Source organism: Amphiura filiformis, chromosome 4 (genome assembly GCF_039555335.1).
Source record: "Amphiura filiformis chromosome 4, Afil_fr2py, whole genome shotgun sequence".
In the NCBI taxonomy this organism is placed as follows: domain Eukaryota; kingdom Metazoa; phylum Echinodermata; class Ophiuroidea; order Amphilepidida; family Amphiuridae; genus Amphiura; species Amphiura filiformis.
In genome coordinates this window covers 55,043,775-55,060,041 of record NC_092631.1, presented here as the reverse complement: position 1 = coordinate 55,060,041, position 16,267 = coordinate 55,043,775, and the positions used below count along the sequence as shown (strand labels likewise).

Sequence of the window (16,267 nt, the reverse complement as noted above, 5' to 3'; positions counted from 1 at the left end):
ATACCCGACTAATACGACTGTGTCACTTTCTATCAATTACCTATTTCACAGTATATTTTGTTATCATGTTAGAGGCCAATTCAAATGGATTTTATTTAATATTACGAATATACATTTTAAAAGGCACGGGAAGGTGTGAGCCGATTGAAATAATTGTTTTGGTTTATTAAAGCTAACGATTAAAGGTTTCTTTACATACCAAAATATATTTAATGAACTTTTCAGAAATATGAGAAAAAGAGGCCGCAATGAGGGGCCTCTTTTTGTGGGACACCCTGTACCTTTCAAGACAGTTTCACGCCCCTGATGTTAAGCACGCGCATTGTTGCCTTTAACAGGGTGAGAGTGAGAACAAAAGGTTTAAATACTGGAGTAATAAGCTCTTTAGTTGGTGCTGTGAAGTGTAAAATGTTATTTTTGTGGTAATTTATAACTATTCATTAATGTAATTGATACTAATCCGAAATGATAGAGACACAAATGAAGCAGGTCGATACTTGTAAGTGTGTACATGTATTTTGTTTTTGTATTGTCGCATTTTCCGCTCAAAATTAATGTGCTCATTTTAACGCTTCCATCACGAACTATAATAGATTCCACGATATTTCATAATTATAATGACAAATTGTAGCATACAAAATCCGAAAAAACATCTTTCATCCCTAAAATTTCACAGAATCACTGAAAAAATGGGCTTTTCACTGATGTTAAAATCGCAATTTTTGATGGAGAAAAAGTGGGAATGACGGACTATATCCTCCTGTAATTCCTATGAAAGATTGCTGTGTGTCATCCCCGGGGGGTACTCAGTACAAATGACCATACGGGGACGTGCCGCAAACATTTCCTTAATCTAGCCAAAATTTTCAAAATTGTCCAAAAATTTGGGAAAATTTGTAAAAACTAAGACAATTTTGGTTAAATTCGGCCGAAAATTTTGACTTTTGGTATATCAATGGGTCCAAATTTCTTGAAAATTTGGTATATTTATGGGTCCACTTCCAAAATCTCAGCGGCACGTCCCTACCAAAACCAAACTTGAGTACCCCCGGGGTGTCATCCGATAGTCTGTGTAGTAATAATGGTAGTATACTTATCAAAATAAAATGCATACCTGACATACCTGTTATTCCTTGATAGGTCATTCAATCGATGAGGAGTGGAAGAGAACATTAACATTGCCTCATTTCAAATATATAGTTTTAGTTTTGGTTTTGGTTTTGGTCACGTGGTTTCCTATTGTCCTGCCTAACCACTTGAATCATAAGATATCGAACTCATTGTTTCTACCTTTTGTTTAAAACCGAACATTTGTGTCAGTCAGTTTCGGTTTTGGTTTCAGTTTCTTATAAGTGGTGTGGATCGTAAAATTATTTGATTTGAAGTTACCTACTCTAAGTATACAAAAGAAATGTTTAAATTTCGCAGTGCAATATTCACGAGCAGAGAAGTCGAACAAAGCAGTCTACATTTGAAAGCATTGATTTAGTTTGAAAGCATTGACTTGAGACTACGAATTAGCCTAAGTTGATTTCACTGTGAAAATATATAGACCATCGAAATATTTCCACAGACATTACAATAGGCACTTGACAGATTATGACTTCAGTGATATAAACACTATTATGCACAATTCTATTTATGTGCATGTCGCATGACGGAAGATCAATATCATAGAAAGCTGGTTGAAACTAACTTTTATTCAATTTATTTATTAGAGAATAGAGAGAGAGAGAGAGAGAGAGAGAGAGAAGAGAGATCGCCAGGGAAAGAGGGTATGTGTGTGTGAGGGGGAGGGGGTAAGGGTAAGGGAGAAAGAGAAACAGAGGGGAGAGAGCATTGGAAGTGGGAAGGGAAGGAGGGGAGAGGGGGCTCAAGAGTGGAGTGGAATAATAGGGAAGAGTCGATATCGAGTGTGGGGAGGGGGGGAGGAGGAGGTTATATATAGGTGGCGGAGGGAACATAGGTAAGAGGTATGGGTTGTGCTTTCCGGGAATAATCTAATTCATAATCAAATCATCTACATCATCATGCATCGTTTATATTTCAGACAAATAAACAAAACACCCGCACCCCCACCCCTCAATATATGCACATGATGTATATGCATAATCAAACGAATCTCGGTGTAATTTTATGGTGTCATGGAAGTGTGCCAGCTACGGCAGAGAACATCAAAAGTCGTCCGCGTTGATAGATATCGATAATGAAAATGTTAGCACAATAGGCTATTATATACGTATGGTTATAGGCCATTATACTTTTGATTATATATACCCTCTTGTGTCCTCTCAGCACAATAGTGTTATGATTGCATACCAGTTCATCTCCACATTTTAATCCCTTGATTTTTGGTTTCTGAACAATAGAGAAACCAAAACTATACATTTGAAATGAGGGATTGTGTCGTTTCATGTGAGATTATTTCAACACCAGATGTGTATACCATGGATAAGGCATTGTAACAATTCGACGGTTTAGAAGCAGAAAGCCGTAACTCACAAAAGAATCCTTTTTCGAGTTAAGGCTTTCTGGCTCTAAACCCGCGAAATATTTTTGAATTTTATCTGAAGTTTATGCTGTAAGAGCAAACTCAGTCTTCAATAACATGAATAAAAACATTTTGCCCATCTTGAAATATGTGACGTTTTATATCGTATACATAAAGTGGGCAGATAAAAATGCTTTTTCATCTATTTAGGTCCAAGTACTATACAAACGAGGTAAACTAAGGAAAAGGTAACGGTAAATAAGACGATCCTGTATAAACAGTGATCGGAGTGCCCATCTCTCTTTCATTGGCGATTGGCCCAGACTCCTCCATGTAATGTTGCTATATGGAGATATAGGGGGATTCTCCACAGCGAGTCTGTTACCTTCCCAGCATTTAAGAATGCCGCTACTCATTTATACACCTGGGTGGAGAGGAGTAATCGAGATAAAGTGCCTTACTCAAGGGCACAACGCGATTGCGTCGCCGAGGCTCAAACCCGCAACCTTCCGATTATGAGTCGGAGTACATTTCGCTCGGCCACCGTGGTCTCGAGGTAAACTAATATCAAGGAATTCAGCGTCAGATTTAAAACAAGTATGTAGTGGTACAAAAGTGTATAGCAGACTTCGAATAAATCACAGGACAGCCTAAACTGTCTTGCCTTAAATTCAAAAATTAAATTTCTAATATAAATCATAACTCCGAATATTGGCACTAACGTAGCTATTGGAGTTAGAATTACCATTAACATGATTAACAATGAAGCCTTAGACCTGGGAGCGCATTTTCCATTGGATATTGGGGCCGTTTCATATTGTGCCTTATGTGATAGGTATTGTGAGGTTTCGCGCAGTTGAAGAACACCTATTCGATAAATTTTTAGAAACTAAATTAATTATTAACATGATTAAGGGGAATATATAAAGTTTAAATTATTGTGTAAAGACTCCAAAAACAGTTCCTTGTAAGAGCAGGAAATAAAGTGAAAAATTATGTTATTTGTACTGGTAATCATTTTCACCCATAATAAATCAGTGTTGGTGATAAATGGCTCAAAAGAATGCATAGCTAGCCATATACCCCCAATATATTTATATAAAAGTTTTAAAAATGAACCCCGGCTCTTCCAGTTTGTAATACACGATCACTTGACAAAGACACCTAAAGAAACATGTTGCACAAGAATGTTCCGTTATGGATTCACATTTTCATTTCATGTGGCCTTGACATATCTGAGTACAAAAATCGTTCCATTTATGATATGACACATGAAAGGACTGAATTTCAGTGTTCATTTGAATGACGATAGCTCAGCATAATATCGATGAATGAGAACCAGAATGCCTTAAAAAAAGAATCCTTTGTGAGGCTTTCTGGCTCTCAACCCTCGATATATTATAGAAACCATATTAACGACTAAGTATTGCAAAGAAAGCTGTTCTGGTACCTGGTGTGTAATTTTAGATCATAATAGGCATGTCAGGTGTTATCAGATCACCAAGAATTGCGCAATACTTACAGCTCCGTGAGTAAACATGAAACTGAGTAGTTATCTTAAAATTGCACTGTCTCTAACTTAAACAACAACAACAAATATCTATGGCGGATAAAACTACACTGTGTCATAGGATCATGCTAAATATTTGCCTTTGATATCAAAACCTGGTATGTAAAAACTCGATGTCTCTGTTTCAAAAAACCTCTTCATGATTTGTAGATTTATTCGGTCCAACAACCAAACGCCCCACAAATTTACTCAGAGGTCATTGTAGACCTCAATGGAAATAATCATTCAACGTGTCTTTCAGCTATCCGGGGCTTAATTCAACTCACTGTTATTAAATGGTCTTTTTTAAACGTAGTTTCATAATTGTCTTTTCACGACTTTGATCTATTTAATTTCCTGGGAGTGAAGCGGTTCCATTATTATGTAAAAGGGGTGTCCTAATAACTGTTCTAACGTCAATTCTTTAGTGACCTTCACTTTGAAGTGAGGCACAAAGGATTGAAGAAATAATTCTCTATTGTAGTAGGGAATTTATAGGTAAATTTTTCCATCTTAGGACTTTCTGAGTTAGCAGTGCTACCTTTCAAGACAGTTTCACGCCCCTGATGTTAAGCACGCGGATTGTTGCCTTATACAAGATAACAACAAAAGGTTTGAATACCGGAATAATAAGCTCTTTAGTTGGTGCTGTGAACTGTAAAATGTTCTTATTGTGGTAATTTGTACCTATCAATGAATGTAATGGATACTAATCCGAAATTATAGAGATACAAATGAAGCAGGTCGATATTTCAAAAGATTAATATTTTATTTTTTTTTTTTTTTTTACAGATCATATTCACATAGTCAATAAATAAAAATATGCTATCTGATTCTTCGAAATACTTCTAACCGGATATTATAGACATGAACTTACAGAGTTAATGTTACTAAACCCCCGGAATTGAAGGTATTTTTTTGTTAACCCTAGAACTACGAAGGGGCAAAGGCAGCAACTAAGGCAGCTAGAACTAAGGCAGAAAAGGTTTTTCATCCATAATAATTTAAAAAAACGGGTCTTTGCGCCCAAACGACTTAAGCTAATCGTAGATCCATCCTTTGCGCTCATTTTAGTGATAAAGTTTTACCCCGGGGATAGGTCCGAGTCAGGGCGTATCCACTAGCCAGGGGTTGCCGGGGCCAATTGCCCCCCCCCCCCGGACATTTTCAGGGATAGAATGGGGACTGGAAAGAAGAATGTGTCCTTAAAATGACTAAATATGGGACAAAAAATTGATGAATAGGGACGAAAATTTGGCTTTACCCCCCTCACACTAAATCCTGGCTATGTTACTGCCATAAATGATCTTCATTTGCTCTTATAAAATTATTCCAACAGATAGTGACCTTTTACTTATTAGTTAATTCATTTCATATTCATTTCCTTTTATATTTAGGAGAAAATTCGGTGAAAATTGAATGTTTGTAGAAATTTTAGCCGAATTTTACCTATACTTTTGTTTGTACATAGCCAGAATGTATTTCCCAATTTTGCAAAGGTGCGCTCACATTATGTTCTTATTTTGGTATCACTGGATACATTAGTTGAAAATTTATGGGGTGGCAACCAACTTCGTAGTCCGTGTTACCAAATATGGCTCAGTTCTAGGGTTCAACAGTATATCATTATATTGTGAATGTCTAGCGTTACTAGAAACTAGTTTTATCAGAGGCAGAGTATTAGTTACGTTACTTGCAAACTATAAGGGTTGACAAATGGACGAATGACTACCGTGACTATATTTGCATACAGTACCTACAAACGAAATAGATCGTCCCAACCAAGTAACATCACTAACGATCTAACCATTTAGCCAATTAGCAATCGCTCGTCGACTACTCTTTTAAGAGTTTAGTCACATATCACGAGCGATTGCTGACATGGGGGAAATCGCATTTTTTCCTTTGAGAAAAATAGGAAATCACCCTTCTTAAAAATAGAACAACCCATTCTGATATTCAACATTTTCTCTCTAATTTTGTTCGGATTGATTATGTCATATACGTGATGTACTTGCTTTGTCATTGCGCCATTACGCTTCAGTGAGTTGCTGGCATAAGTTACTGCCAAAGAAAATATTCACAGACTTCACAGCGATACGGCTCCGAGCAGCAATAGCAAGCGCCATGTTGTACTAGAGTTTATCTGCCACACCCTGTAAAGAAAACGACGGAAAATATTGAGAGGAACATTTCAGATAAATAAATTGTTTTCTCTCTCGGGCAAATCTTGCCCAGAGACGAAAGTTATGGACTCTTCATGATCTCTCTTTGGGTTCTAGAAGTTCATAGATCGTAAAAAGGAACTATTTATAATTTGGGAATCACTGGAATATATCTTAATCATGAAGAGTAAAACGGGATTGATTTTCTTGATAGCAGGATTTATAACTATTTTTCAATTGACCGATGCAGCGAGATATGCTCAATGTGAAATGATGCTTCCTGCCGCCGCTGCTACTGCAGGACATACCTTCGAAATGTCGTCACTATATGATGCTGATGGAATTACTGGTAAGCTAATTTGAACAAAATGTAAATGAAATCATCTTGTCCTCAGAATTGGTAGGTCATTAATTTTCTGTAAGGTTCCGTGCAAAATGTGAAACTCAAGTGGGAATATGACCAACACAATAATAGCACAATCTACAGAAGAATTTTGGTTATTCAGGTACCTAAATGAAACAAACTATTGTAAGCCTAAAGCAGTGTCTGGTATATATTGAAATTATTATAATTATTTAGTTATGATTTGATTGCAGCTTATACTGCCTATACAGGATGTGCTGCAGATACGTTTCAATGTTATGATGATGCCATGACATGCATATCTGAAGCTGACATATGTAATCTTGATAGTGATGGTACTAATCCTACTTCTGGATGCGATGGGGGTGAAGATGAAGTTGGTTGCGGTATGGGTGAGTGTAATAATCTTCTTACCTATCTTGTACTTTTTTGTAGTAGGAAACATCAGCGTACTGCCAAGATTTTTTTATTATTTTTCAAAATTCAGAGATTTTTGGATCGCAAAAAGGATGAGAGTGTTCTATTAGTGCAATTCTATTAATCATGTTAATTATATTTTTCCTATTTTTGCATTCGTTCATTTCTTGTTTTACGTAATTTTTAATCCTGTTAGATTATACATCTTCATAAGCAGATATCGCACTTGTTTCTGCGACTGGTTTAGGGTGTAAAACGAGATTCATTGGCATCCATTATCAAATTCGCACCTAACCAAAAATAGGTCACTGTGCATACGTAGCATATACTATGATTTTATAACTTCATGTTTCGATGTTTTAACATTGATTTTTACAGCAAGTTGTGAGGGATGTCCAGCTGATATAATGGCTACTGAGGGCGAAATAGTAAGTTGGGTACCCCCGACAACAACATCATCAGCCTATGAATTGATATCGGACCCAAACTGTTTTCCTTATACCACCTTCCCAGTGGGTTCAACGGATGTTACATACCGCATCTTTGGACCCTCTCCATTTCACTACTGTAGATTTACAGTTACGGTTACTGCTCCCGGTAAGTAACAGAAATACACTTGACATTCAAATAATCTGTACATAGAATGCAACAGAAAGTATGTTCAAATGAGATGGGAAAAGAGAATCTCGAAACCAAAGTGCGTTAATATAGGAGCTTCATCCCATTACTGAGATATAATTTCGATGGAAGATTGATTACGTTATGTACAGCTGAGCATGATGCTCGACTTTTCAAAATCCTCATACATTGGACCTCTGTGTGAAATATCACTTCCCTGCTTGAACTGATCTAATTCTAACACACAGGGTACGTGGGTTGAACCAAAATAATGCCGAATTAGTATGCCATGCCAAAGTAGGGTAATTTCATAGATGAGTAGGCCTTATTAAGGAAACATTAACTTTGGGTCGTTTCAAGTTGTTTGTTTTGATTTTACTATTTTAAAGAAAAAACAATCATCAAGAAAGATAGTAACAATAATAGAAAGCTGTGGGAGAGCGTGGTACTTCCTACATGACTTGATTATTGCCATGTACACTCAAAGCAAAACTAATGTACTTACCGTAAACGTTCGCCTAATGGCGCACATCGGCTGCTTTACCTTGGGGTACATTTCTTGTACAAATAGAGAGCTCCCGCCTCTGAAAATCCCCACAAGAATGAAAGGTACGTTGCTGGTGGGATTTTTACGGAGGACAATTTTAGATTGTGCCTAAATTTCCAGTTATGTCAAGACAGCCCATAGCGCCATTAGGCGAACGTTTACGGTATGGTGTAATATGGTGCTGATAACATTTATCTACTTCTTTCGCTACTTTGAAACGCCCATCTAACTATACATATTTGACGTCACACGATTACAGAAACAAACGAAAACCCGAAAATACTTCCTCCAAGTTGTCAGTACATGACAACGAAATGCTACATAGTTGTTGATACTATAACTGCTGGCAATAATAATTATTGCTGACCACAACGATGACGAAAACTCAAATCAAAACAAAGAATTTTGGAACGCCCAGTGTATTGGCATCCCCCTACCCGACGTCCTCATCACATACTATCGTTTCTCAAAATGCTGCCCTGTGTGATTTGTATTATCATTGTTGTATTTCATATAGTTCTTTTATATTTCATCATTCTTCTTTCTTTTATGAAAGGATATGATTGTAATATTGTGACAATACCTCAAAATTAAAATATACATTGATTCTACAGTGTATATATTCACAATTCGATGACAATAACATAAATATCATACAAGGCAGCCTTTTTAGATACGACATTATGCGGCCAACGTTAAATTTAAGTCGAATGAATCCCAGGACTCCCTAAAATCTCTTGCCTGTAATTGGTACATTCATGTTGTTTACTAAATTTCAAAATAAATGGCGAATTATTTACAGCAACACCTGCAATCGATATTGGTTCGTGTCCCAATAAAAACCAAATAAAAACTGCCGATGTTGGAGCAGAGACAGCTATGGTATCCTGGACAGAACCAGGTACCACCACTGGAGTTACAACCATCAACAATGAAGCTTATAGACCTAATAGCGAGTTTCCCATTGGATATACTCGAGTCGTTTACACGTTAACTGATTCTACCACTGGGGATGTTTCATATTGTGCCTTCTATGTCCATGTAATAGGTAAGTTATGCAGATGGAATAACATCGTATTACCTGCATGAAATTCTGTAAAATTTTGGTAACTATATAGATAATTGAGAATGCAAAGCAATATCTTTCCAAACACAGTTCTCATTATACGATTCTACAACGGTTACACTCTTTCCTCAATGCAAAACATGTACACTGACTGCTTATTTATTGATTTAACGCATATGGCCATCAAGACATCGTATAACTGTTGTTCGTGTTCCTTTGCAACTCTCAAATACTTCTCAATTACCTATTCAAATATCTTGCAAATCACTTAATTGGGTTTTTTTTAAATCTCTATAACCTTAAAGGAATTATCCCTTGAGTGCAAAATCCCGGGTGCAAAATACAGTTCTTTTTCGTCTACTAATGTTTTGCTGTGCAGGCAACCCGGATGCAGTAGGACCTTCTATCGATTGTATTGCACCTGTGGTTATCACTGTAAATCCTCCAGCCACAAATGCATCAGCACAGGAACAACTTGATGCACTCCTGGCCAGCGCTGTTGATGCTACCAGCACCACTACAAGCCATCCAACAAATTACCTCTTTCCACTCGGAACCACGCCGTTTCATGTGTCTTTAATTGATTCAAATGGTAACAGCCATTCTGCTTGTCAAACAGATATTACAGTTCAATGTAAGTGAAATAAATAAGTATAAGGTTATTTGCACCGGTAATCATGGCAATTGGACAAGGTTAAGAAGCTTCTTCAGAACTTCCGAAGGCATTTGCAACTCTATAGACCATTCCTATAATTAGTAATTTCCTGCCGTTGATGGAGTGAACATCAATATCGCGTACGAAGGCGAGGACAAAGTGTATCAGATGATTGTAAAGGAATAGAACCGCTGTTAAGATAGGCGTGATATCAATGTTCACACCATCAACGGCAGGAAAGTGCCAATTATAGGATTGGTCTATAGGAATATTAGACGTTTTCTTTAAAATGTTGCATTTCATGATTTGATTCGTAGGAAACGCATTATAAAGGACAACATTACCATTCATTCATATAAATACATACATACAGAGTATTTATATGGCGCCATTTCATAAAGACCACGGCGCCAAGATGAAACACAAATTTCTCAAATATTCATAATGAGAAACCGTCAAAAACCATGAAAACTTGCACTGTGTTCCTACGACTTCCAGTGTTAGTGCTGAAGGAAATACTCATACTTCTGTAACAATTTTGTTTTAACAGACAGACACTCATAAACGAGACATATGTATATCTAAGGTTATGAATTACGTTCAATTTGATTTTACATTCCAAAAATGTTCAGATCCATTTGATGACACACCTCCAGTAATCGCCAATTGTCCATCTGGAGTTACTGTTTGTTATGCAACTGGCGCAACAGTAGCCCAGGGTGCCTGGACAAAACCAACAGCTGAGGATATGTATCTGAAGTCCTTTACCTCAAACATCATTCCAAATAACTTCCTGGAGATACCAACTACAGCTCCCTTCACAACGACAGTCACCTATACCGCCACTGATTGGAACGATAACGTGGCAACCTGTGAATTTGATCTTAGTTTTGAAGGTAAAGACTTTCCAATTAAAGGAGGATTTTGTAATCCTAGCATCCTTATTTTATGACATTTTTCAGTAGATATCCACGAAAAAAGCTTATTCCCAAAATTTCAATTGATTCCGATTTTGCGTTTGCGAGTTATGCATGATTATGTGTATTACACTGCTCCATAGACCACTGTTGTAATTTCGTTTTGGTGTACCAGAATGAAATCCAAATTTGGCGATATTTTTGCTAAACAAATTAATCTGCAAGAGATATTTAGTACATAAACATTATGTAGCAAGAGGTATCCAGTGGTATAAAAATCTCAACTTTTTTTAAAGAAAAGTGGGGGGATGAGGCTGTAGATCACGAAATGCCCTTTTAAGATGTCACTTCGTTTAAGTACATGCTAGATATGATTGTAACCCTTGAACTTTGATACCACCACAGATGTGCTATTTTGTTTGTAACTATTGATTTGAGTTCTATCAGGGAGAGATCTCACTTCTCTGGTTATATATATTCTTTCGCAGTTAGCAGTATAGATCATGGGGTCCAAACTATGTTTTTGAACTAGATCCTAATCTTGAAAGCCAGACTACCCGTAACCCCATGTCCAAATTGTGATCATTATTTATATTATTCTTAGCAATTCTTGGGGCCCTGTTCTTGTGTTAGCGACCAATCTGTTGATAAAACCTGACACAGAATAATATATCAACGGCAGGTCTTCAAAAAGTAAGGGTTTTGTGTGAAAAGTTAACTATATTCAATCATGTTCTATTGTATCCAAATTCTAGAACTTTCCCACGACAGAGTAACCATTGATCTATTCTATTCTATTTTATTTTATTCTATTTTTTTTTTCATTTTTTGCACGCATGAGAAGTAGCGTTGACAATGTTATTTACCCATGACAATGTGATGTTTGGTTTTATTATGCCGGTGCTCCAGTATTAAACAATGCGCTGATAACTTCCATTAAGACACAAGTTTGAATAATAGATCTTGTGTCAGTGGTACTTGGTGTATTTCCATTGCAAACTATTTTTTAAATCAACGATTTGGCGATGAAAGCAAACACCTGTTTTACAGGTGTGGCCCTACCGACCATGATTTTGTGTTTTGAAGATTTTTAAAACAAATTAGTTAAAAACATGTAAAATCACCTATTTGTTGGACAAAAAGTATTGAATATGACTGAATATTTTTGACAAAATATGTTTACAAAATATCATCAAATTTTTGCCAGATTTTTTATGCTTTTGGTGATATTTTAGGGTAATTTATGCCTCATAAAATAAACAAATAAATCCTGACCGACCGACCCTACTATAAAAGCTCGTTTCTCGTCAACTCAGCTTGCAGAAGTTAAATACAAAATATTTTCCTTCCCAGGTGTAAAATCAATTTAACATTATTTTGTAAGCAATTTGTACTGGAGTATATAACAATACTGCTTATTGCTGTGCCAGTCCACTTGATTAAATAAATTAAAAATACATTTTCAAGTTCATTAAACACCAACGGTCAATGCTAGTTAAATTTGTTATTTCGTAAGACGATTTTGTAGTGATATTGTAATACTGGCCAGATGACTTCAATTAATTGTTAAAATGAAATTCTGTATTTTAGATTTGATAATAGATTTGATTGAGTAATTAAATATACTCATCTTTTTGTCTATCGCTTTCTTTTTTAGTCGATACGTTACCACCAGTACTAACTAACTGTAATAACTACACTGAGTACACCACCCAGACTAGTGGCACTATTGTTGCTAATTACCAAGAGCCAAGCGTATCGGACAACTGCGGTGAATGGCAGGTTCGTGTAGGGGTGTGTTTGGGGTGGGGCAGGGTTGGGGTTGATGGATATATTATTTTTGTTATTATAGGGCCTATATAATGATGTCTTTAACCCTTGCCTTACTAAGGGGGAGGGGTGTACATGTATCATCCTTACAGATTGCTCAAGACGCTTAAACATTTGTCAATTAAGCCCCGAATGACTTTGATTAAAATTGATCTTTTCAAGATTCTAAAAAATTCAGTAATGTAAATCTTCATGACCATATATGCAAAATACGTTAAAATGAGTACAAACAAACCTAGTATTGGTTCAGTGTTTCTTAAGATAGCTATTTATATTTTTAGAACATATCTTAAAACGCAGAACATTTTAATGTCCCCCCCCCCTTGCGCCCTCCCCTGCGCGAAAACATTTGTTTTTCTACCACCTTACCTGCAGTAGCGTGTTCGATCACAGTTAGGGAGATGCCTAATAAAACAAATAAAAATAATGGGGGTTGGTATAAAATTCCCAAGGGGCCTCGTTGGTAAAGCATGTAACTTTATGCGTCAGTAAGACAATGGTTAATAATTGCAAGTTTGGTAGTGACGTAGTTACGTATTTTGTTGGTCGAAGTATTGATTCACACGCGCTAACCTAATCGTGCAGAGTGTATACACACGCGTACAAGGGCGGTTTGTTGGTAGGCTTGTGGCGCAACCGCGTGAGAGCAATGTCCTCACTAGCAAATTGGTATGCTCAATATGAAATGAAGTGTAGTTTCATGACATGTGAGTATTTATGTTTTACCACATCAGGTTACTGTTGCCCCGGATTCTAATAATGTATTTTCTGTGGAGAGCATACAACGCCTTACTTACACTGCGACGGACAATGCGGGAAACTCTGCATCGTGCGACTTTACAGTCGAAGTTAGAAGTAAGTAAGAAGAAATGTTTTAAAACGTTAATGAAAAAAAGAAACCACAACAACATTTTTAAAATGTAGTAGTCAAAATTATGTTATTGTAAAATATTTTTGCCAAACATTTTTGCAAAATATTTTGTCAACAATGTTTTCTGATATGTTTTTGTTGGAACATTATTACAACGTGTTATACCCTTTATATAACTCGACAATGTTTGCCTGAAGACGATGAAAATGCAATGGAACTCATTTGATACGGATATTATGTTCTCTATTTCAGTTGATCAACTTCCTGAGTTTGTAAATTGTCCAACCAGTTGGACAGTAACAACTGATCCTGGAACCACCACTGCTGAAGTTTCATGGAATGCCCCGCAACCCATAGATGACAATCAATTGAACCCTGATAATGTGGAAGTCACTATAACCCCCTTACCAGGGATTATCTTGGATCCTACTGAAGATCAAACAATAACCCTGGAGAATGGAGTTTACACCGTGGTTTATTCCTATACCGATGTAAATCTACAGACCCGAGAATGTCCTTTTACCATCACCGTGCAAGGTCTGTAAACCCTTGGCGTAGATAGGGGGATAGATCTCCCGAATTATTTTCATAGGGGATGGTCCATACAATTTTGACCCTTATTGTGGGTTTCTGACCCAATTAACTTCATATTTGGACATATTAACCTAAAAAGCTCCAATTTTTGCGCGCGGGTTCTATTTTTGTACCATATTTCACCAGTTTAGCTCCAATATGGCAAAATATTTCCCGCACATTTGTGCCATTAACTTAATTTGTCGCCAAAAGGTGATGGATTAATATAAATCTACGCCACTGTTGGGTTTAGATGTCAGAATTTGAGCCGTGAAAGTGGTCAGGGTTCTCTTTTAATGCAACATGTGCAATGTCTCTGACGAACAATGCATTCCAGATATTACGCGCTGCTATTTGCGGACACGTTCTCCTCGTACATATAGGTCAGTTTCAATATTGTGATTTCTCGCGTATATTGATGCCACGAAACCAGTTATTTTGTCATTTACATAATTTAAAAATTCTATATTGATCAACTTCGAGTGTGCATTTTTGTTATTCGCACAGATAGTGAAGCACCAGTGTTTGGTACTTGTCCTAATGATATAGAACGAACTTTGAATGCTGAGGATGATACCATTGAAGTAGAGTGGGATTCTCCTACAGCTGTTGACAACGATGGGGGTGAAGTACAAATTCAGATACAGGTAAATCTTACCAATAAGGTCGATCAAAATACCCAAAATATTTTCTGTAGCAAATAATATTAATTATCAGTTCCAACTTCAGTTACATCTCATGCATGTTTTTCTAAGTATAATTAGACAAATATTCACTGGCGGGGCATGAACACTAGCACTGTAGCCCTTTACATTGATTTTTCAAATTAAATTGTTAATACCATTTCAATACATCCAAAGTCCAGGGAAATTAATGAAGTGTTGGAATGCTGAAGGTAGATTAGTGTTCCTTCGGTGTTACATTACAGGCAAGAAAATTTCAAGTTAACGTGGTCAAGAAACCTTCGTTTTATAAAGACCCAAGCGAAAGTGTAAAAAATTAAATTGTTTATAAATTGCTTAAAAGTGAAGGATAAGTCATTCAAATTGTCATTTGGTATTTTTGAAATGAAAAATTTGGCAAAAAACAAAGAAAACAGCAGCATTAACGAAGTTGAAGCCCCATTCGAATACATGTAGCTAATTTAGATACTGTCAGTATCTAAATTACAGACTCATGTAAATTCCTTATGTTGGTCTTAAATACACGGCTTTCGGCTGAACCACTAGCAGGCTATGTTTACATAGTCATGACAATGAAAAAGGTACCAAAATTTGAATTTTGATGATTTTTTATGATCGACCGAATGAGCAAATCACTGAATGGGCCTTTAACTTTGTAACTTTATGTACACTCTAAAATAATTAAAAAAATAATAAATATTACTCAAGGTTCAGTAAAATGGGAACAGAGCAACAAAATGAGTCATATGGAATTAGGGGTTCATTCATTCTCACGATATAACGACGTTTCTGATTGGATTTGCGTCCTCTTTTGCTGGTCATAAATACCGTTTATGACCAGTACGCAGGGCATAAACAAGCTGCGTCACGCAGCGTTGGAACCCAATTAACACGATCCACGATTTGCTAGTGTTGCGTACACGCGCATGTCACCGCGCCCATCTCACGCGGAGCGCAAAAGATGACGCGTATCACGCGTTGACTCCCGGCCGTTGACCTCATGAGCCGAGCTGCTTCCTGCAAGTAGGCCTACTCATTTTCTTTCAATTTATGAAGGAAAACGTTATGGAAATGTTATTTAAACTTGTAAACCCTTATTATTTCCATCTGTATTGAATTGCTAAGAATGTTGGGTATGTATGAACGGGGTTCATTCATGGGTTGTTTTACAATCAGGGTACATTTCGTCTGAGCACCATATTGTGCCATCTTTCAAACATAAGATTTACTGAAAATCAAAAGTTGCCATGCCTAATTATTGGCCCCTATTAGTTCCACCTACAGCCACGAAGAAACTGTTTGAAATGCTTAGCAAATTATGAAAATATACATTTCTGTATTTCTCATTTGACCTTAGTGAACTTTGCAAATGAAATATCACTGCCAGCAATAACATGAAAACATATTTTGACAATTCAGAAGTAATGTTTGAAACATGATTATTCAAAATTGAGAACCATGTAAGATTGCGAGTGTTTTATTAATTGTGCCATTTCTTCAAATTTATGTTGAAAATTCCGT

The 16,267-nt window shown here is 36.6% G+C and overlaps 1 protein-coding gene across 1 annotated transcript; it reads left to right on the top strand.

The window, feature by feature from the left end:
- The first annotated feature begins 6,520 nt into the window (after window positions 1–6,520).
- On the top strand, window positions 6,521–14,956 carry LOC140150271 (hyalin-like). The gene is made up of 11 exons (XM_072172276.1): window positions 6,521–6,554; window positions 6,803–6,961; window positions 7,365–7,583; window positions 8,954–9,199; window positions 9,597–9,851; window positions 10,505–10,768; window positions 12,447–12,571; window positions 13,354–13,474; window positions 13,743–14,027; window positions 14,571–14,710; window positions 14,924–14,956. The coding sequence occupies exons 1-11, from the start codon at window positions 6,521–6,523 to the stop codon at window positions 14,954–14,956; spliced, it is 1,881 nt and encodes a 626-aa protein (XP_072028377.1).
- Window positions 14,957–16,267: the final 1,311 nt, after the last annotated feature.

Bases quoted from the DNA above. Each gene is read 5' to 3' on its own strand.
- LOC140150271 (XM_072172276.1), top strand. From the start codon at position 6,521: ATGTCGTCACTATATGATGCTGATGGAATTACTG. The intron at 14,028-14,570 runs GTCTGTAAACCC...TTATTCGCACAG, and splicing joins TTTTACCATCACCGTGCAAG to ATAGTGAAGCACCAGTGTTT. The intron at 14,711-14,923 runs GTAAATCTTACC...ATACATCCAAAG, and splicing joins AAGTACAAATTCAGATACAG to TCCAGGGAAATTAATGAAGT.